Below are 22,095 nucleotides of genomic sequence, written 5' to 3'. Positions count from 1 at the left end.
TTCCTCGTTCGTGCTATATGATGCACAGAAAATGGGTTACCCTGCTTCAAAGCAGTCCATTGCTCGTTGGCTTAGGCTCACTATTCGGCAAGCCTATGTATAGGCAGCCTTACCTGTTCCACAGTATCTGACGGCCCACTCTACAAGATCAGTGGGGTCTTCTTGGGCGGCTGCCCGTGGAGTCTCGGTCCTGCAACTATGCCGAGCGGCTATCTGGTCGGGGAAGAACACCTTTGTGAAGTTCTACAAATTTGATACCCTAGCCAAAGAGGATACCCAGTTTGGGCAGGTGGTGCTGCAGATGTCTCTGCACGTTCCCGCCCTTTCTGGAAGCTTTGGGACATCCCCATCGTACTAATGTGTCCTCAATATCCCTTATGGATGCTAGAGAAATAGGATTTTAAATACCTACCGGTAAATCCTTTTCTCGTAGTCCATAAGGGATATTGAGCGCCCGCCTCTGTGCGGTGACTTTCTGCAGGTTCTCTGTTATGTGCTACCTGTTACTGTTTATGTTGCCAGCTGTTGCTGGCCCAGTTGTGTTATGGTGTGCTGGTCTGTAAATCTCACCACACGTTTATTTGTTCTGTTCCTTCTCTCAAGTATGTCCTTTCTCCTTTGGGCACTGTTTTACCTATAACTGCCTGTGGGAGGGGGAATAGAGGGGAGGAGCCAGCACACCCAGTGGAAGAAATTGAAAGCGCACTGGCTCCTTTGGACCCCGTCTATACCCATCGTACTAATGTGTCCCCGATATCCCTTATGGACTACGAGAAAAGTATTTACTGGTAGGTATTTAAAATCCTATTTTTTATTTTATGTGTTTTTTTTCCCAATTCTTGCAGATATTAGATAATTTGGAGAAAGGGTTTGCAGAAGATGGAAGCATGATTACAATGACTAACAGTAACAGGCAGGGTAAGTATATTGTACATGATGTGGCTGATCGGATTGGGTTCCGTTAGAGGGGAGAAATGACATTAGGCAGTGGGTATAAATATGTGGGTCCTGTTCCTAGACTACACAAAGGTGTCCGCGGTAAGAGTGTAACTGATAATTCTTCAGTATATTTGTTATTGTGGGGGAGATTTATTAAAGCTTGGAGAGCGATAAAGTACCAACCAATCTGCTCCTGTAATTTTTCAAACACAGCTAGTAGACGGACAGCAGCTGATTGGTTGATACTTTCTCCACTTTATCTCTCTCCAAGCTTTGATAAATCTAGCACTATAGTGATTTTTTTTTTGTATCTTTGTCTCTATTGCAGCAAGTAGAGATATTGCTGAAAATGACTGTGATGAGAGTTGTGAAGAGCAAATCTAAGTATAAGGAATTTATTTACTGCAAGCTGACGCTTTCTGGTATTGTGTCCAAGATTTAAAAGGGCATAAACCACAATTTTTTCTATTGACAATATTGTCCTTATGAAGTCTGAAAAATCCAACATTGGGACGGATGTAATAGAAACAGAGTTCGCCCGACGTGTGGGATGCCGACTGAACTCTGACTTTTTTTTTTTAAAGGGGCAATAATTTGGTTATGCCTTGTAAATGACTGCCCCGTTAAAAAAATACATGCAGCCAATAATCTCAAAAAAAAAAAAAAATGGTTGAGATTGAAGAGTTGGGAGTTTTTAACATGCAGTTCCCTGATAAATTGTCGACCATGGATGGATCGGCAAATGTAGATGTACGGCCCGAATTACACCACCACCACACCTTACCCTGACTTTCCCTTCCATCTTTGCCGCAAATGAATATAGCAAACCCCTACAGTTCTTTCCGATAGCGTCTGTACTGACAAGTGGCATAAAGCTGACATGATAAAGAGAAGCATGTGATATGGTAATCCGGGATCTGTATGATTTGCCAATGGATGGGATGCCGGCTGTCCGTATACCTTCAGCAGCATCCCGTTCAGCAAAATCCCAACAGATCCCCATTAATCCCCCTAACCCTCACCTTTTCCCTACTATAACCCTCCATTATGGGTGCCTAACCCGAACCCTCCCCACTCGGTGCCTAACCCTAACCCTCTCTTCCCTGCTGCCTAAACCTAACCCTCCCCACTCGGTACCTAACCCTCCCTTCACTGCTGCCTAACCCTCTCCACCCAGTCCCTAACCCTCCCTTCCCTGCTGCCTAAACTTAACCCTCCATTCCCTGCTGCCTAAACTTAACCCTCCCTACCTGGTCCCTAACTCTAACCTTCCCATCCCTGAACCCTAACCCTCCCCGCTTGGTGCCTGACCCTAACCCTCTTTTCCCTGCTGCCTAAACCTAACCCCTCCCCGCTTGATGCCTAACCCTAACTTCCCCTTGTAAGTGCCTAAACCTAACCCTCCCTACCTGGTCCCTAACTGTAACCTTCTTCTCCCTGCACCCTAACCCCCCTTCTCCTGCCAAAACCTAACCTCACACCACCCCTTGTAGCAGGACACCAGCGCGTCCTGCTGCGAGGACGATCGGGATGCTGTTTGCCTGTAATGTGGCGCCGGCATCCCGAGCAGTGTCGGTGTGCAGACGCAGGCATTGCGTCCTCCCTCGGGATCCCAGCGTCTGCATATTGACCACTGGGATCCCATCCATCGGGAAGCTAACTGCTTCCCGGTAATCCATCAGTCTGCAGTCTCTGCAGAACTTTCCTGTTATTTAGGAGACTTGGACACCTACACCCACAAAGTCATCTTTTTGTACTCACTCTGTGATGCAGGATGGAGGTACACCACCCACTTAACCAAAGTCTGCTTATTTTACCAAACAACCACATTGTGTACAGGTTAAATAACGGAGTAGTTGATAGTGTACTTATGTATATTCTTGATGCAGCACATATTAATATCCAAGCATGGCTTTACTTCCTAGCGTCATACACAAAGCTGAATAGACTCTTCACTTGGTCAATAGCTATTCTTTTAAAATGTGATTTTTGTCCTTAAATACACATGTAACCTATCCCGGAGTTAATATGCCTCAGTCCTGAGCCTGAAATGTGGGCCGTTTTATCACTAGTCCTTTGGGTGACACAAGTCCCCTGCTAAATAGTTTGTGTTAGACATCTCATTCTAGATAGCTGCTCAGGCCATTTAAGTTATTTCAGCACACGGACCTTAATGCTCCTTTTTGTGATTAACTTTTTTTTTTCTCTCCTGTGTTGAAAAGCCCCAAAATCCCATCTGAGCTGTTAGCGCATTTACTCCTAGCTACTCTCACAGATTACGAGATGGGAAAAATTAACCATTTATTATATGGTTCCGTGCCTCCGTGCGGGTGCGTAATGCAGATAGATGCTGGGACTAGAGGGGGCACACAGGATGATAGATAGGAGAGCCAACTACAATAACAGTCTCACCCACGGAGAGTCACAAAATAGATTGGAAGTCATTTTTGGAAGACTTGTGGATTCAGAAAATGAGTTCTGGGTCAGCCAAGTATGGAAGGTCAATAAATTCTCCAGGCAAGTGTTCCCCGTGTAAACCACAGGCTCGGCGTAGCTTCAAAATTGAAATCTGCGGTGCATATATCTCTGATGTTTGGCTGTAAATTATACAGCATCCTTCTATTCGAGGTCCAGTTTGGCCAGCCGTCACTTAAATCATTCTTCACAGCCCATCCCGTAAGAACATAGTAAACTTTAAATGCCAGGATGTGTGGAGGGGTTACTGCTCCCAAATAGATCTGCTATCTAATTGGGGGAATTGGCTGCTGCGTTTTAGGGAACATTTGATGGTTGGAAGGCTGCCTAAAAGATATTTTAATTTAGATGTGATTTATTGAATGAAACATGAGCATTAGTGACTGGGCTGCAGCTTAAATCATACAGCAACACAAAACCCTTCCTGCATACCAATGCTACAGGAGGAAGAATAGGTCGTAGGAAGTATACATATGCCAGACATTATCCTACAGACAGCAAGGGCGTGGAACTTAGTTTATCAAACCTACACTTCAGCATTTTCCCAAAATGAAATGATAGTCTGTCATACCTTCTCGTTGGATCTAGTGCTAATTAATAATATAATATGTCAACAATTTGGGGACTTTCTAGTTAATATAAACCTGGTTATGCAACCTGTTGCTCCCGAACCTGTGTGGAACTAAAAGTGACCTGTCCATATGCATACTGTCGACACATCAGCATAGTGAATATTGATATTGTGATCATGTGTGTTTTGAATGTGCATGGTGATATTGCGTTCTGTATGTTGACATGGTATAACCACACCCGTGTTTTACTTTGATGTACAACAAACATAAAAGAGAATGGCATGTAGCACAGAGAGGAGGCGTGGGGTTAGGGCATGAAATAGGCTTGTCATTGTTGCTTCGGCTAAGTAGTGTTGGACCATTATGATTTATATGTAGTTGCTTAAATAAGCCAATAGTTTTATTGGTTTAGATAGAAGCTTTTTCATCCGAAAGGATGAGCCTGAAAATACAGTACATTTATTATAATGGTGTCATTAACTTGTGTCTTCCCTGCTTCTGGGGATGTGATCTGCCAGAGCTAAGCTGTAATGAGCAGATTCAGTTTGTTCAGCTTACGTGTTATAGTGGGAGATGTATGAAGCCTCCTAAAGAGTGGAGAGGTTGCCCATGGCAACAGTTATAGATTCTAGGTGCCATTTATAAATCTTCCATAAAATGATGGGTGGAGGCTGATTGATTGCTGTAGCCAACTTCTTCACTCTTTTAGAAGGTTTGATACATGGAGACTGATGATCAAATTAAAGGAGCTTGGCCTAGGAAAAACTATTTGCACATGGATAAGCAACTGGTTGGATAGCAGGGTACAGCGAGTAGTGGTCAACGGAAAGTCCTCAACCTGGTCCCAGTAGTCAGTGGAATACCACAAGGGTCCGTACTCGGACCACTACTGTTCAACATATTTATCAATGACCTAGAAATAGGCCTGGAAAGCACAGTGTCAATCTTTGCAGATGATACTAAACTGTGTAAGGTAATTAATTCAGAATTGGATGTGGAGTCCTTGCAGAATGATCTATCTAAACTTGAACTCTGGACGTCTAAATGGAAAATGAGGTTCAATACAGACATTCAAGGTTATGCATTTTGGGACTAAAAACAAACTTGCATCCTACATATTAAATGGGGAATGTCTAGGGGAAAAAGATTTGGGGGTATTCATTGATAATAGGCTTAATACCCATACACAATGTCAAAACGCAGTAAAGAAGGCAAGTAAGGTGCTAGCGTGCATAAAAAGGGGAATTGAGACAAGGGACTCGGATGTAATCATGCCGCTGTATAAGGCATTGGTACGTCCGCACCTGGAATATTGTGTTCAGTTTTGGGCACCATTGTATAAAAAAGACATTGGTGAACTTGAAAGGGTTCAAAGGCGAGCTACTAAATTGATTAAAGGCCTAGAAGGACTGAACTATAAGGAAAGACGGGTGTAGTATGGTATGCCGGCGGTCGGGCTCCCGGCGACCAGCATACCGGCTCCGGGAGCCTGACCGCCGGTATACCGACAATGTGGCAAGCACAAATGAGCCCCTTGCGGCCTCGCTGCGGGCACGGTGGCGCGCTACGCGCGCCACGTTATTTTATTCTCCCTCCAGGGGGGTCGTGGACCCCCACGAGGGAGAATAAGTGTCTGTATGCCGGCTGTCGGGATTCCGGCGCCGGGATCCCGACAGCCGGCATACTGAAGACCACCCGGAAAGAATTACTAGGTTGAATATGTATACACTAGAAAAGAGGCGTCTAAGAGGAGATGATATTAATATCTTCAAATATGTAAAGGGACATCACAAAGAGTTATCAGAGGAATTATTTCTTAAAAGAGCACAGTTTAGGACACGTGGGCACTCGTTGCGGCTGGAGGAGAGAAAGTTCCGAACGCAACAGAGGAAAGGGTTCTTCACTGTTAGGGCAATCAGGATGTGGAATTCCCTGCCAGGGAAGGTGGTAATGGCGGACTCTGTAAATGGATTTAAAAAAGGAATGGATACATTTCTTAATGAAAAAGCTATCCAAGGTTATAATACTTAAAATATCAACATGGTTAATCCGGGGTTAACATGAGTTATAGTGGCTAACTAGTCATAAAACATTATTCAGCAAGTATGTAGAATCATCACAACTTAAAACAGGTTGAACACGATGGGCAATTTGTCTCTATTCAACCTCAATTACTATGTTACTATGTATTTCCCCATTAGCAGTGCAGTCAGTGGTGACGATTCGATTGTTAGCGCCTCCTCCAGCTCCCGACATCAGCTATTCAATATTTTCTGCCAACGAGCACGCTAACATCATTTCTGCTCACAGCCTCCTGAGAAATGTGCAAAAAGTGCCCCAAATGGAACTTTACGAGTCATGCCAAATACTTTAGTCAGGTTTAGCCGTTTTGTGCGGGTAAAACCCAGTACTTCTGTGTCACTTTCAGCATGAAACACAATGGTCAAACGATTGCATATATCCCTGTTTAAAGTGATGGGTGACATGCAATTATGGGCTCCCTTTTAAACAGTTAAATTCCCCCCAATATGTCGATGTTCAAAATGTGCACACCTTAATGTTGACCGTTAAGATGACAGTATAGGATGTCAACATCTGCAGAATGTCGACATGTGCAATGACAACTTTTTGCACATAGGGGAGCGTTAGGGTTAGGCTGCGGTTGGGGTTAGGGTTAGGCTGCGGAAGGGGAGGATTGGGGTTAGGCTGTGGTGGGGGGTTAGGCTGTGGGAGGGGAGGGTTAGGCTGCTGGAAGGGAGGTTTAAGGGTTACTGCCGAAACCACTTCATGACAGCTGGAAGTCACAGTGGGAGGTTTTCAGGTTCGGTTCCACCTGCGCCCATCGTTGCAAAGTACTGATTTTACATACTTTGCGCATGCATAGGACCCATTCTGCGCGGCATAGGACGCTGGCCGTCATCAGACTGTCCTATATTGACAGTCTGATGCCGTTTTGGGGGCGGCAGTGGGCTCCATTTGGAAAAACAGTGGCATGCTGCCGCCATTTAGGGGGTGGTAGGAGGCCAGGGATCTCCATTTTAGGATGGAGATTTCCTGGCCTCTGCGAAGGGCGGCTTGCGTAGCACCACGGTGGGTGCTTTGATCCGATGCGCCATCCTAAAATGCAGGTCGGATCACAAATGCAGCAGGAGGCGTCAGCAGCATTAACATACAGCGCTATCACTGCTGCTTCCAAGGAAGTAATAGCAACTGCAACCACATCTGAATGACCCCCAATCGGCAAACCAATTCACCGGACCTGCTGGAAATTTGCTACCAGGTAAGTAAGCGCTGCAACGGGACACACTGTTTTGTTGACATTCTAATTATGTTGATGTTGACATGGTCCCTGCTGGCATGCTGAGCAGTTCTTCATTATGAATGTCACCAAATATACCGACACGGCCCTACTCCCCATTATTCCTTTTGAACAGTGTAGTCTGTTTCTTTGACCCCTGTAAATACCTTGTGTTGTCATTTTTTCCTGCTCATAGGATTTATTGATGAGCGAATCTCTCCCCATCTATGGGGTATATTTACTAAGGTCCCGATTTTGACCGAGATGCCGTTTTTTCTTCAAAGTGTCATCTCGGTAATTTACTAAGCAAAAATCACGGCAGTGATGAGGGCATTCGTAATATTTTGGAAGTCCTAGGAAAAATCACGAATCAATACACCATCGGTCAAATACGCCTGCAATTTGGTAGAAATCGGGAATTTACTAAAAAGTGCAAATCACAAACACTGCCGACAATAGCCAAACACTGCCGTGCAGAAATACAATTCGTAAAAAAGTGCTAAAAAAAAACAGACCAGCTTTTTTATCCCGTGTTTGGATAGGCATGCAGGGATCCATGAGATCCGTGCATGTTTATCAGTGGGAAGGGGATGGGAAAGTGTTCATTTTTAGAAAAAAAATTGCGTGGGGTCCCCCCTCCTAAGCAAAACCAGCCTCGGGCTCTTTGAGCCGGTCCTGGTTGCAAAAATATGGGGAAAAAATTGACAGGGGGTTCCCCCATATTTAAACAACCAGCACCGGGCTCTGCGCCTGGTCCTGGTTCCAAAAATACGGGGGACAAAAAGCGTAGGGGTCCCCCGTATTTTTTAAACCAGCACCGGGCTCCACTAGCTGGACAGATAATGCCACAGCCGGGGGTCACTTTTATACAGCACCCTGCGGCCGTGGCATTAAATACCCAACTAGTCACCCCTGGCCGGGGTACCCTGGAGGAGTGGGAACCCCTTCAATCAAGGGCTGCGGATGGGGGGCTGATAGCCTTTGTTGAAAGTGTTGAATATTGTTTTTAGTAGCAGTACTACAAGTCCCAGCAAGCCTCCCCTGCAAGCTGGTACTTGGAGAACCACAAGTACCAGCATGCGGCGGAAAACCGGGCCCGCTGGTACCTGTAGTACTACTACTAAAAAAAATACCCCAATAAAAACATAAGACACACACCTTGACCGTATAACTTTAATACATACATCCACACCACCATATACACATACTTACCTTATGTTCACACGAGGGTCGGTCCTCTTCTCCATGTAGAATCCATGGTGTACCTGTTGAAAAAATTATACTCACAAAATCCAGGGTAGAAGGCTCTTCTGCTTGTAATCCATTTGTAATCCACGTACTTGTCAAAATAAAAAAACGGACACCCGACCTCAAACTGAAAGAGGCCCCATGTATTCACATGGGACCCCTTTCCCCGAATGCCAGAAACCCCCTCTGACTTATGTCTAAGTGGGTTTCTTCAGCCAATCAGGGAGTGCCACGTTGTGGCACCCTCCTGATCGGCTGTGTGCTCCTGTACTGTCTGACAGGCGGCACACGGCTGTGTTACAATGTAGCGCCTATGCGCTCCATTGTAACCAATGGTGGGAACTTTGTGGTCAGCGGTGAGGTTACTTTCGGTCAACCGCTGACCACAAAGTTCCCACCATTGGTTACAATGGAGCGCATAGGCGCTACATTGTAACACTGACGTGTGCCGCCTGTCAGACAGTACAGGAGCACACAGCCGATCAGGAGGGTGCCACAACGTGGCACTCCCTGATTGGCTGAAGAAACCCACTTAGACATAAGTCAGAGGGGGTTTCTGGCATTCGGAGAAAGGGGTCCCATGTGAATACATGGGGCCCCTTTCAGTTCGAGGTCGGGTGTCCGTTTTTTTATTTTGACAAGTACGTGGATTACAAATGGATTACAAGCAGAAGAGCCTTCTACCCTGGATTTTGTGAGTATCATTTTTTCAACAGGTACACCATGGATTCTACATGGAGAAGAGGACCGACCCTCGTGTGAACATAAGGTAAGTATGTGTATATGGTGGTGTGGATGTATGTATTAAAGTTATACTGTCAAGGTGTGTGTCTTATGTTTTTATTGGGGTATTTTTTTAGTAGTAGTACTACAGGTACCAGCGGGCCCGGTCTTCCGCCGCATGCTGGTACTTGTGGTTCTCCAAGTACCAGCTTGCGGGGGAGGCTTGCTGGGACTTGTAGTACTGCTACTAAAAACAATATTCAACACTTTCAACAAAGGCTATCAGCCCCCCATCCGCAGCCCTTGGACGGGGGGGACAGCCTCGGGCTTCACCCCTGGCCCTTGGGTGGCTGGAGGGGGGGGACCCCTTGATTGAAGGGGTTCCCACTCCTCCAGGGTACCCCGGCCAGGGGTGACTAGTTGGGTATTTAATGCCACGGCCGCAGGGTGCTGTATAAAAGTGACCCCCGGCTGTGGCATTATCTGTCCAGCTAGTGGAGCCCGGTGCTGGTTTAAAAAATACGGGGGACCCCTACGCTTTTTGTCCCCCGTATTTTTGGAACCAGGACCAGGCGCAGAGCCCAGTGCTGGTTGTTTAAATATGGGGGAACCCATGTCAATTTTTATCCCATATTTTTGCAACCAGGACCGGCTCAAAGAGCCCGAGGCTGGTTTGGCTTAGGAGGGGGGACCCCACGCAATTATTTTTTTAAGTTTAAACATTTAAATTTTTTTTTACAAGGTGCACAATGAAGCCCAGCACGGATCTCTCTGATCCGGCCGAGATTCATTGTATTAAAGTCGGCAGTGTTTTACAAGTCACTCACGTAAAACTCTGCCTAAAAAAACGAATGACATCGACATCGGAAAAAACGAAAATGCAGAATACGGCAGCTTAGTAAATTAGTCGTAATAAATTCAAAAAGTTGCATATTTACACTTTCGATGTCATTCGTGATTGAACTTTGACCTCAAACGGAAAATTACGAATGTTTGTAAATTTACCCCTATGTTTTAGAATTTTACCCCCAACCGACACTCTGTCTTCTGCTACCACTGAGAGTCACGCCCCCTGCACACCTCAATGCTGTGACCACATGCACATATCAGCATGACCAAGGTGTGTAAGCACCAGCTGTTCTGTGGAAATAAGAAACCCATGATTTAGGGTACCGGGACATGGGGAAGTTTTTAGTTGTATTTTTTTGTTAGCAATGTTCTACGGAAAAATATATAAAATAAAAGACCTACCGAGTAGCAGTATTCTAAAACGTGTGAATAACTGGGCTCTTCTAGCAAATGATGGTACACTTTAAGCTTGGTTGCGTTTTGTCAGTGTATACCGTTTGATCATTTTCGATTTTTAGAGGGAAAAAAAAAGATTATACCCCTTTTCTTGGATGTCTGAGGACCCAAAGATGTCCCCCTCTAATTACTCATTACAACATGTGTCCTGTACAAATGTTGACATTATTTTGTTTTGTGTATCGACATGCAAAACAGCACAGTGAAAATGTAATGCGTTTCATTGTATGCCTGTACAATGTGTTTGTGGCTTCAGGATGTTCTGGCTCTTTCATGTGTTTTAAATGTTCAATGTTCCTTGTCCACAGTGTTAGTTAATATGAATTTAATGGACTTGGCTGTCTAAGTCAACCAGAAAAAGGCCAACAGTGTCTAAGTCGACCCAAAAAGTTTGTCACCCAAAAAAGGTTGACATGACATAAAAATGTAGATGCGGAAAAGGTCGACATGAGGTTTAAGAAAAAAAATTGGTATTGTTTACTCTGTAAAGTGACCAGGAATCCCAATTACTGCACCACGTCCCCTCACATGGCTCGCTTCGATCGCCGTGCTTCCGGCAAGATTCCTTTCTCCGCTACCGCTGCGCTCAGCGCAGGTTATTATTCCCAACCGTAGTCCACGTGGATCGTAAAGTTTGAAAAAGGTAAAAAAACGAAAAAAATGATAAAGTCAAGTTGACCTGTCCCCGTTTCGACCATTGACATCTCGACCTTTTGACCCTGTTGACCATTAGTGGTTGACTTATTCACTGTCGACCTTATCCATGTCGACCTAGCATCTGGATACCAAATTTAATAGTGAATGCTGCAGTCCTGTAAATATTAAGGGTGCAATACGATTAGCTGCGTTAAGCTGAGATTTTACTCCGAGTAAACTTAGCACACACCTTGCGGCCCCATTTCACTAGTTTCTCCCTTCATACCCATCTATACCACAACCCAGAATACATGTCCCGTGTAATTACAATCATTTTTGAGCTTTTACACAGAAATTCACCTGAACAAAAGATTATACATTATTGGCCGAATTGTTCTATTGAAATGCCTTTGATTATCATGTATTGGGGGAGTGTGTGTGTGTGTGTGTGTGGGGGGGGGGGGGGGGGGGGGTGCAGAGTCCTTTTTCCCTACTTTTCACCTAATGCAGATTTTCACGGGCGCTTGTTTTTCACCCTTAGTTACCCACATTTTATGACTTGCACACACCTGACATGTAGCAAGTTACCTGCGTGTCTCCTCATTATTTCATGTAGTTGTTATTGAAGCAGGTATAATGCGTAGATCAGTGCACTCCATTGCTTCATCTTTTTAGTGGCCTTGCTCCTGATTTTTAATTACTGTACCACGGATATGTGTGCTCCTGATACCTTAGGTATTCAATTGTAAAAAAAAAAAAATGCTTGTTGCAATTTTCTTTGCATGCAAAATCCCTTGAGGGGGAATTTATTTATTTATTTTTAAGTCAGCCTGAACAGTCCGCCTGCAGGCTGCCCATGCTGCTGGTGGGGGCTTTGCTCACCAGGGTTGCACCCATAGATGGCAGAGGTGATTGGTGGTTGGTAATGCTGCTATGGGTGATTTAGCTCAGGTTTCTTATGTGTATATAACAAGATTTGGGTACAGACTAGGGGCCTAATTCAGACCTGATCGCTCGCTAGCTATTTCTCTGACGTCCTAGTGGATGCTGGGAACTCCGTAAGGACCATGGGGGATAGCGGGGTCCGAAGGAGACTGGGCACATCTAAGAAAGAATTAGGACTACCTGGTGTGCACTGGCTCCTCCCTCTATGCCCCTCCTCCAGACCTCAGTTAGAATTCTGTGCCCGGCCGAGCTGGTTGCACACTAGGGGCTCTCCTGAGCTCCTAGAAAAGAAAGTATATATTTAGGTTTTTTATTTTCAGTGAGATCTGCTGGCAACAGACTCACTGCTACGAGGGACTTAGGGGAGAGAAGCGAACCTACCTGCTTGCAGCTAGCTTGGGCTTCTAGGCTACTGGACACCATTAGGTCCAGCGGGATCGAACACAGACCCAGCCTCGGTCGTCCGGTCCCGGAGCCGCGCCGCCGTCCCCCTTACAGAGCCAGAAGCAAGAAGAACGTCCAGGAAATCGGCGGCTGAAGACTCCGGTCTTCATTAAGGTAGCGCACAGCACTGCAGCTGTGCGCCATTGCTCCCCATGCACACCACACACTCCGGTCACTGATGGGTGCTGGGGGGAAGGGGGGGGGGGGGGAACGCCCTGGGCTGCAATAAGAGTACCTTATATTGGCATAAAACACATAATATAGTCAGTAAGACTATATATGTATGTAAAATCCCCTGCCAAAAATATCCTTAAAAAAGCGGGAGAAGTCCGCCGAGAAGGGGGCGGGGCTATCTCCCTCAGCACACTGGCGCCATTTCCTCTCACAGCTCCGCTGGAGGGACGCTCCCCAGGCTCTCCCCTGCAGTTTCCAGGCTCAATAGGGTGAAAAAGAGAGGGGGGGCACAAAATATAGGCGCAAACGGTATATTTATAGCAGCTATAGGGGAAAAATCACTGTGTGTAGTGTGAATCCCTGCATTATATAGCGCTCTGGTGTGTGCTGGCATACTCTCTCTCTGTCTCCCCAAAGGACTTTGTGGGGTCCTGTCCTCAGTCAGAGCATTCCCTGTGTGTGTGCGTGTGTCGGTACGGCTGTGTCGACATGATTGATGATGAAGATTATATGGAGGCGGAGCAGGTGCCGATAAGTGTGATGTCACCCCCTGCGGGGTCGACACCAGAGTGGGTGGATATGTGGAAGGTATTAACCGACAGTGTCAACTACTTTACATAAAAGGCTAGATGACGTACAGCAGTGGGACAGCCGGCTTCTCAGCTCGTGCCTGCCCAGGCGTCTCAAAAGCCATCAGGGGCTTAAAAACGCCCGCTACCTCAGATGGCAGACACAGATGTCGACACGGAGTCTGACTCCAGTGTAGACGACGATGAGACAAATGTAAAATCCACAAGGGCCATCCGTTGTATGATTACGGCAATGAAAAATGTGTTGCACATTTCTGACATTAACCCAGTTACCACAAAAAAGGGTATTATAGTTGGGGAGAAAAAGCATCCAGTGGTTCTTCCCCCATCAGATGAATTGAATAAAGTGTGTGAAGTGGGGTTCCCCCGATAAGAAAATAGTAATTTCTAAAACGTTACTGATGGCGTACCCTGTCCCGCCAAAGGACAGGTTACGTTGGGAGACGTCCCCTAGGGTGGAGAAGGCGCTCACACGCTTGGCAAAAAAGGTGGCACTGCCGTCTCAGGATACGGCCGCCTTAAAGGAGCCTGCTGATAAAAAGCAGGAAGCTATCCTGAAGTCTGTATATACACACTCAGGTATTATACTGAGACCTGCAATTGCTTCAGTGTGTAGTGCTGCAGCAGCTTGGTCCGATACCCTGTCAGATAATATGGATACTAAACAGGGATACTATTTTGCTAACCATAGAGCATTTTAAAGACGTGGTCTTATATATGAGAGATGCACAGAGGGATATTTGCCGGCTGGCATCTAAAATTAATGCAATGTCCATTTCTGCCAGAAGAGTATTATGGACTCGGCAGTGGACAGGTGATGCTGATTCTAAAAGGCACATGGAGGTTTTGCCTTATAAGAGTGAGGAATTGTTTGGGGAGGGTCTCTCGGACCTAGTATCCACAGCAACAGCTGGGAAGTCGACATTTTTACCTCAGGTTTCCTCACAGCCGAAGAAAGCACCGTATTATCAGGTACAGTCCTTTCGGCCACGAAAAGGCAAGCGGGTCAGAGGCGCTTCCTTTCTGCCCAGAGGCAGGGGAAGAGGGAAAAAGCTGCACCAGACAGCCTGTTCCCTGGAACCAAAATCCTCCCCCGCTTCCTCTAAAGTCCACCGCATGACGCTGGGGCTCCACAGGCGGAGCCAGGTGCGGTGGGGGCGCGTCTCCGGAACTTCAGCGACCAGTGGGTTCGCTCACAGGTAGATCCCTGGGTTCTACAAGTGGTATCTCAGGGATACAAGCTGGAGTTAGAGGCCACTCCCCCTCGCCGTTACCTCAAATCTGCCTTGCCGGCTGCTCCCAAAGAAAGGGAGGTAGTACTGGACGCTATTCACAAGCTGTACTTCCAGCAGGTGATAATCAAGGTACACCCCCCCCCCCCCTCCAACAGGGGCGGGGTTACTAATCCACAATGTTGTGGTACCGAAACCAGATGGTTCGGTGAGACCCATCCTAAATTTAAAATTCTTGAACACTTATATAAGGAAGTTCAAGTTCAAGATGGAATCGCCCAGGGCGGTTATACAAGCCTGGAAGAGGGTGTCCCCATGTACCCACCTCACCAGGAGTACCTCAGGTTTGTGGTACAGGACTGTCATTACCAATGCCAGACGTTGCCGCTTGGTCTGTCCACGGCACCGAGGGTATTTACCAAGGTAATGGCCAAAATGATGATACTCCTTAGAAAGAAGGGAGTTATAATTATCCCGTACTTGGACGATCTCCTGAAAAGGCGAGGTCCAAGGAGCAGTTGCCAGTCAGCGTAGCACTATCTCAGGAAGTGCTGCATCAGCACGGCTGGATCCTGAATATCCCAAAGTCGCAGCTGATTCCCGCGACGCGTCTGCTGTTCCTGGGTATGATTCTGGACACAGAACAGAAGAAGGTTTTTCTCCCGGAGGAGAAGGCCCAGGAATTATCATCTCTGGTCAGGGACCTCCTGCAACCAAAACAGGTGTCGGTGCATCACTGCACGCGAATCCTGGGAAAGATGGTAGCTCTTACGAAGCGTTTCCCTTTGGCAGGTTCCATGCGAGGACCTTCCAGTGGGATCTCTTGGACAAGTGGTCCGAATCGCATCTTCAGATGCATCGGTGGATCACCCTGTCACCAAGGGCCAGGGTGTCTCTGCTGTGGTGGCTGCAGAGTGCTCATCTTCGTGAAGGCCGCAGATTCGGCATACAGGACTGGGTCCTGGTGACCACGAATGCAAGCCTCCGAGGGTGGGGGGCAGTCACTCAGGGAAGAAAATGTCCAAGGACAAAAACTTCCTTGCATATAAATATTCTGGAACTAGGGATCATTTACAATGCCCTGAGTAAAACAGAATCCCTGCTTCAAAAACAACCGGTGCTGATTCAGTCAGAAAACATCACGGCTGTCGCCCATGTAAATCGACAAGGCGGCACAAGAAGCAGGATAGCAATGGCAGAAGCCACAAGGATTCTTCGATGGGCGGAGAATCACGTGATAGCACGGTCAGCAGTGTTCATTCCGGGAGTGGAAAACTGGGAAGCAGACTTCCTCGGCAGACACAACCTCCACCCGGGAGAGTGGGGACTTCATCCAGAAGTCTTCAAGCTGATTGTACACCGGTGGGAACGACCACAGGTGGACATGATGGCGTCCCGCCTCAATAAAAAGCTAAAAAGATATTGCGCCAGGTCAAGGGACCCTCAGGCGATAGCTGTGGACGCTCTAGTGACACCGTGGGTGTACCAGTCGGTTTATGTGTTCCCTCCTCTTCCTCTCATACCCAAGGTACTGAGGAGAATAAGAAGGAGAAGAGTAATAACTATAATCATTGTTCCGGATTGGCCAAGAAGAGCTTGGTACCCAGAACTTCAAGAGATGATCTCAGAGGACCCATGGCCTCTGCCGCTCAGACAGGACCTGCTGCAGCAGGGGCCCTGTCTGTTCCAAGACTTACCGCGACTACGTTTGACGGCATGGCGGTTGAACACCGGATCCTGAAGGAAAAGGGCATTCCGGAGGAAGTCATCCCTACGCTGATTAAAGCTAGGAAGGATGTGACCGCAATACATTATCACCGCATATGGCGAAAATATGTTGCGTGGTGTGAGGCCAGGAAGGCCCCAACTGAGGAATTTCATCTGGGTCGTTTTCTGCACTTCCTACAGTCAGGGGTGACTATGGGCCTCAAATTAGGTTCCATTAAGGTCCAGATTTCGGCTCTGTCGATTTTCTTCCAAAAAGAACTGGCTTCACTGCCTGAAGTTCAGATTTTTGTTAAGGGAGTGCTGCATATTCAGCCCCCTTTTGTGCCTCCAGTGGCACCTTGGGATCTCAACGTGGTGTTGGATTTCCTAAAGTCGCATTGGTTTGAGCCACTTAAAACCGTGGAGCTAAAATATCTCACGTGGAAAGTGGTCATGCTGTTGGCCTTGGCTTCGGCCAGGCGTGTGTCAGAATTGGCGGCTTTGTCTTGTAAAAGCCCTTATCTGATTTTCCATATGGATAGGGCGGAATTGAGGACTCGTCCCCACTTTCTTCCTAAGGTGCTATCAGCGTTTCATTTGAACCACTCTATTGTGGTGCCTGCGGCTACTCGGGACTTGGAGGATTCCAAGTTGCTAGATGTAGTCAGGGCCCTGAAAATCTATGTTTCCAGGACGGCTAGAGTCAGGAAGACTGACTCGCTATTTATCCTGTATGCACCCAACAAGCTGGGTGCTCCTGCTTCACAGCAGACTATTGCTCGCTGGATCTGTAGCACGATTCAACTTGCACATTCTGCGGCTGGACTGCCGCATCCTAAATCTGTAAAAGCCCATTCCACGAGGTAAGTGGGCTCTTCTTGGGCGGCTGCCCGAGGGGTCTCTGCTTTACAACTTTGCCGAGCTGCTACTTGGTCGGGTTCAAACACATTTGCAAAATTCTACAAGTTTGATACCCTGGCTGAGGAGGACCTTGAGTTTGCTCATTCGGTGCTGCAGAGTCATCCGCACTCTCCCGCCCGTTTGGGAGCTTTGGTATAATCCCCATGGTACTTACGGAGTTCCCAGCATCCACTAGGACGTCAGAGAAAATAAGAATTTACTCACCGGTAATTCTATTTCTCGTAGTCCGTAGTGGATGCTGGGCGCCCATCCCAAGTGCGGATTGTCTGCAATACCTGTATATAGTTATTGCTTAACTAATGGGTTATTGTTTGGAGCCATCTGTTGAGAGGCTCAGTTGTTATTCATACTGTCAACTGGGTATAGTATCACGAGTTGTACGGTGTGATTGGTGTGGCTGGTATGAGTCTTACCCGGGATTCCAAATCCTTTCCTTATTGTGTCAGCTCTTCCGGGCACAGTTTCCTAACTGAGGTCTGGAGGAGGGGCATAGAGGGAGGAGCCAGTGCACACCAGGTAGTCCTAATTCTTTCTTAGATGTGCCCAGTCTCCTTCGGAGCCCGCTATCCCCCATGGTCCTTACGGAGTTCCCAGCATCCACTACGGACTACGAGAAATAGAATTACCGGTGAGTAAATTCTTATTTTTTCTCTGACGTCCTAGTGGATGCTGGGAACTCCGTAAGGACCATGGGGAATAGCGGGCTCCGAAGGAGACTGGGCACTCTAAGAAAGAATTAGGACTACCTGGTGTGCACTGGCTCCTCCCTCTATGCCCCTCCTCCAGACCTCAGTTAGAATCTGTGCCTGGCTCGAGCTGGTTGCACACTAGGGGCTCTCCTGAGCTTCTAGTAAAGAAAGTATTTATTAGGTTTTTTATTTTCAGTAAGATCTGCTGGCAACAGACTCACTGCAACGAGGGACTTAGGGGAGAGAAGCGAACCTACCTGCTTGCAGCTAGCTTGGGCTTCTAGGCTACTGGACACCATTAGCTCCAGAGGGATCGAACACAGGCCCAGCCTCGGTCATCCGGTCCCGGAGCCGCGCCGCCGCCCCCCTTGCAGAGCCAGAAGCATGAAGATCTTCACGGAAATCGGCGGCTGAAGACTCCGGTCTTCATTAAGGTAGCGCACAGCACTGCAGCTGTGCGCCATTGCTCCCTGTGCACACCACATACTCCGGTCACTGATGGGTGCAGGGCGCTGGGGGGGGGGCGCCCTGGGCAGCAATTAGAGTACCTTAAAGTGGCTAATCACACATAATATAGCCTAAGAAGCTATATATGTGTAAAATACCCCTGCCACATTATTATTATAAAAGCGGGAGAAGTCCGCCGGAGAAGGCGGGGCTATCTCCCTTAGCACACTGGCGCCATTTCCTCTCACAGCTCCGCTGGAAGGACGCTCCCCAGGCTCTCCCCTGCAGTTTCCAGGCTCAATAGGGTAAAAAAGAGAGGGGGGGCACTAAATTTAGGCGCAAATACTATATATATATATATATATATAGCGGCTATAGGGTAAATCACTTGTGTAGTGTAACTCCCTGCATTATATAGCGCTGTGGTGTGTGCTGGCATACTCTCTCTCTGTCTCCCCAAAGGACTTTGTGGGGTCCTGTCCTCAGTCAGAGCATTCCCTGTGTGTGTGCGGTGTGTCGGTACGGCTGTGTCGACATGTTTGATGAGGAGGCTTATGTGGAGGCGGAGCAAGTGCCGATAAATGTGATGTCACCCCCTGCGGGGTCGACACCTGAGTGGATGGATATGTGGAAGGAATTACGCGACAGTGTCAACTCCTTACATAAAAGGTTTGACGACATAGCAGATGTGGGACAGCCGGCTTCTCAGCCCGTGCCTGCCCAGGCGTCTCAAAAGCCATCAGGGGCTCAAAAACGCCCACTACCTTAGACGGCTGACACAGATGTCGACACGGATACTGACTCCAGTGTCGACGACTATGAGACTAGTGTACATTCCAACAGAGCCACCCGTTACATGATTACGGCAATGAAAAATGTGTTGCACATTTCTGACATTAACCCAGGTACCACAAAAAAGGGTATTATGTTTGGGGAGAAAAAGCAACCAGTGGTTTTTCCCCCATCTGATGAGTTGAATGAAGTGTGTGAAGAAGCGTGGGCTTCCCCCGATAAGAAATTAGTGATTTCTAAAAAGTTGCTAATGGCGTACCCTTTCCCGCCAGAGGACAGGATACGTTGGGAGACATCCCCTAGGGTGGATAAAGCGCTCACACGCTTGTCAAAGAAGGTAGCACTACCGTCTCAGGATACGGCCGCCTTAAAGGAGCCTGCGGATAGAAAGCAGGAGGCTATCCTGAAGTCTGTATATACACACTCAGGTATTATACTGAGACCGGCTATTGCTTCAGCATGGATGTGCTGCTGCTGCGTGGTCAGATTCCCTGTCTGATAACATTGATACCCTCGACAGGGACACTATATTGCTAACCATAGAGCATATTAAAGACGCAGTCTTATACATGAGAGATGCACAGAGGGATATTTGCCGGCTGGCATCTAGAATTAATGCAATGTCCATTTCTGCCAGGAGAGGATTGTGGACTCGGCAGTGGACAGGTGATGCTGATTCTAAAAGGCACATGGAGGTTTTGCCTTACAAAGGTGAGGAATTGTTTGGGGACGGTCTCTCGGACCTCGTTTCCACAGCAACAGCTGGGAAGTCGACATTTTTACCCCATGTTCCCTCACAGCCAAAGAAAGCACCGTATTATCAGGTACAGTCCTTTCGGCCCCAGAAAGGCAAGCGGGTTAAAGGCGCGTCCTTTTTGCCCAGAGGTAGAGGGAAAAAGCTGCACCATACAGCCACTTCCCAAGAACAAAAGTCCTCTCCAGCTTCCTCTAAGTCCACCGCATGACGCTGGGGCTCCACAGGCGGAGCCAGGTGCGGTGGGGGCCCGTCTCCGGAACTTCAGCGACCAGTGGGCTCGCTCACGGGTGGATCCCTGGATTCTACAAGTGGTATCTCAGGGGTACAAGCTGGAATTCGAGACGTCTCCCCCTCGCCGTTTCCTCAAATCAGCCTTGCCAACAGCTCCCCCAGACAGGGAGGCAGTGCTGGAGTCGATTCACAAGCTGTATTCTCAGCAGGTGATAATCAAGGTACCCCTCCTTCAACAAGGACGGGGTTACTATTCCACAATGTTTGTGGTACCGAAACCGGACGGTTCGGTGAGACCCATTTTAAATTTGAAATCCTTGAACACTTATATAAGAAGGTTCAAGTTCAAAATGGAATCGCTCAGGGCGGTTATTGCAAGCCTCGACGAAGGGGATTACATGGTATCACTGGACATCAAGGATGCTTACCTGCATGTCCCCATTTACCCTCCTCACCAGGAGTACCTCAGATTTGTGGTACAGGACTGTCATTACCAATTCCAGACGTTGCCGTTTGGTCTGTCCACGGCACCGAGGGTATTTACCAAGGTAATGGCCGAAATGATGATACTCCTTCGGAAAAAGGGAGTTTTAATTATCCCATACTTGGACGATCTCCTTATAAAGGCGAGGTCCAGGGAGCAGTTGTTGGTCGGCGTAGCACTATCTCGGGAAGTGCTACAACAGCACGGCTGGATTCTGAATATTCCAAAGTCGCAGCTGGTTCCTACAACGCGCCTACTGTTCCTGGGGATGGTTCTGGACACAGACCAGAAAAAAGTGTTTCTCCCGGAGGAGAAAGCCAAGGAGTTGTCATCTCTAGTCAGAGACCTCCTGAAACCAAAACAGGTGTCGGTGCATCACTGCACGCGAGTCCTGGGAAAGATGGTAGCTTCCTACGAAGCAATTCCATTTGGCAGGTTCCATGCAAGGATCTTTCAGTGGGATCTGTTGGACAAGTGGTCCGGATCGCATCTTCAGATGCATCGGCTGATAACCCTGTCTCCAAGGACCAGGGTGTCTCTGCTGTGGTGGCTGCAGAGTGCTCATCTTCTAGAGGGCCGCAGATTTGGCATACAGGACTGGGTCCTGGTGACCACGGATGCCAGCCTTCGAGGCTGGGGGGGCAGTCACACAGGGAAGAAACTTCCAAGGACTATGGTCAAGTCAGGAGACTTCCCTACACATAAATATTCTGGAATTAAGGGCCATTTACAATGCCCTAAGTCAGGCAAGACCCCTGCTTCAACACCAGCCGGTGCTGATCCAGTTAGACAACATCACGGCGGTAGCCCATGTAAACCGACAGGGCGGCACAAGAAGCAGGTTGGCGATGGCAGAAGCCACAAGGATTCTCCGATGGGCGGAAAATCACGTGATAGCACTGTCAGCAGTGTTCATTCCGGGAGTGGACAACTGGGAAGCAGACTTCCTCAGCAGACACGACCTCCACCCGGGAGAGTGGGGACTTCATCCAGAAGTCTTCAAAATGATTGTAAACCGTTGGGAAAGGCCACAGGTGGACATGATGGCGTCCCGCCTCAACAAAAAACTAAAAAGATATTGCGCCAGGTCAAGGGACCCTCAGGCGATAGCTGTGGATGCTCTAGTGACACCGTGGGTGTACCAGTCGGTTTATGTGTTCCATCCTCTGCCTCTCATACCCAAGGTACTGAGAATAATAAGAAGGAGAGGAGTAAGAACTATACTCGTGGTTCTGGATTGGCCAAGAAGAGCTTGGTACCCAGAACTTCAAGAAATGATCTCAGAGGACCCATGGCCTCTGCCGCTCAGACAGGACCTGCTGCAGCAGGGGCCCTGTCTGTTCCAAGACTTACCGCGGCTGCGTTTGACGGCATGGCGGTTGAACACCGGATCCTAAAAGATAAGGGCATTCCGGAGGAAGTCATTCCTACACTGATTAAAGCTAGGAAAGATGTGACCGCAAAACATTATCACCGCATATGGCGG

General features: G+C 47.7%; 1 protein-coding gene across 2 annotated transcripts in view; it reads left to right on the top strand.

Annotated features, from left to right (window-relative positions):
• TRAPPC12 (trafficking protein particle complex subunit 12) overlaps positions 1-22,095 on the top strand; it is a 298,877-nt gene that overhangs the window by 199,681 nt on the left and 77,101 nt on the right. For both annotated transcript variants that reach the window (XM_063915478.1, XM_063915477.1), the window contains exon 7: positions 846-918. In XM_063915478.1, coding sequence (XP_063771548.1) covers positions 846-918 — 73 coding nt within the window. The remainder of the gene's footprint in view (positions 1-845; positions 919-22,095) is intronic.

Source organism: Pseudophryne corroboree, chromosome 4 (genome assembly GCF_028390025.1).
Source record: "Pseudophryne corroboree isolate aPseCor3 chromosome 4, aPseCor3.hap2, whole genome shotgun sequence".
NCBI lineage: Eukaryota > Metazoa > Chordata > Amphibia > Anura > Myobatrachidae > Pseudophryne > Pseudophryne corroboree.
This window is presented reverse-complemented; position numbering and strand designations above follow the sequence as displayed.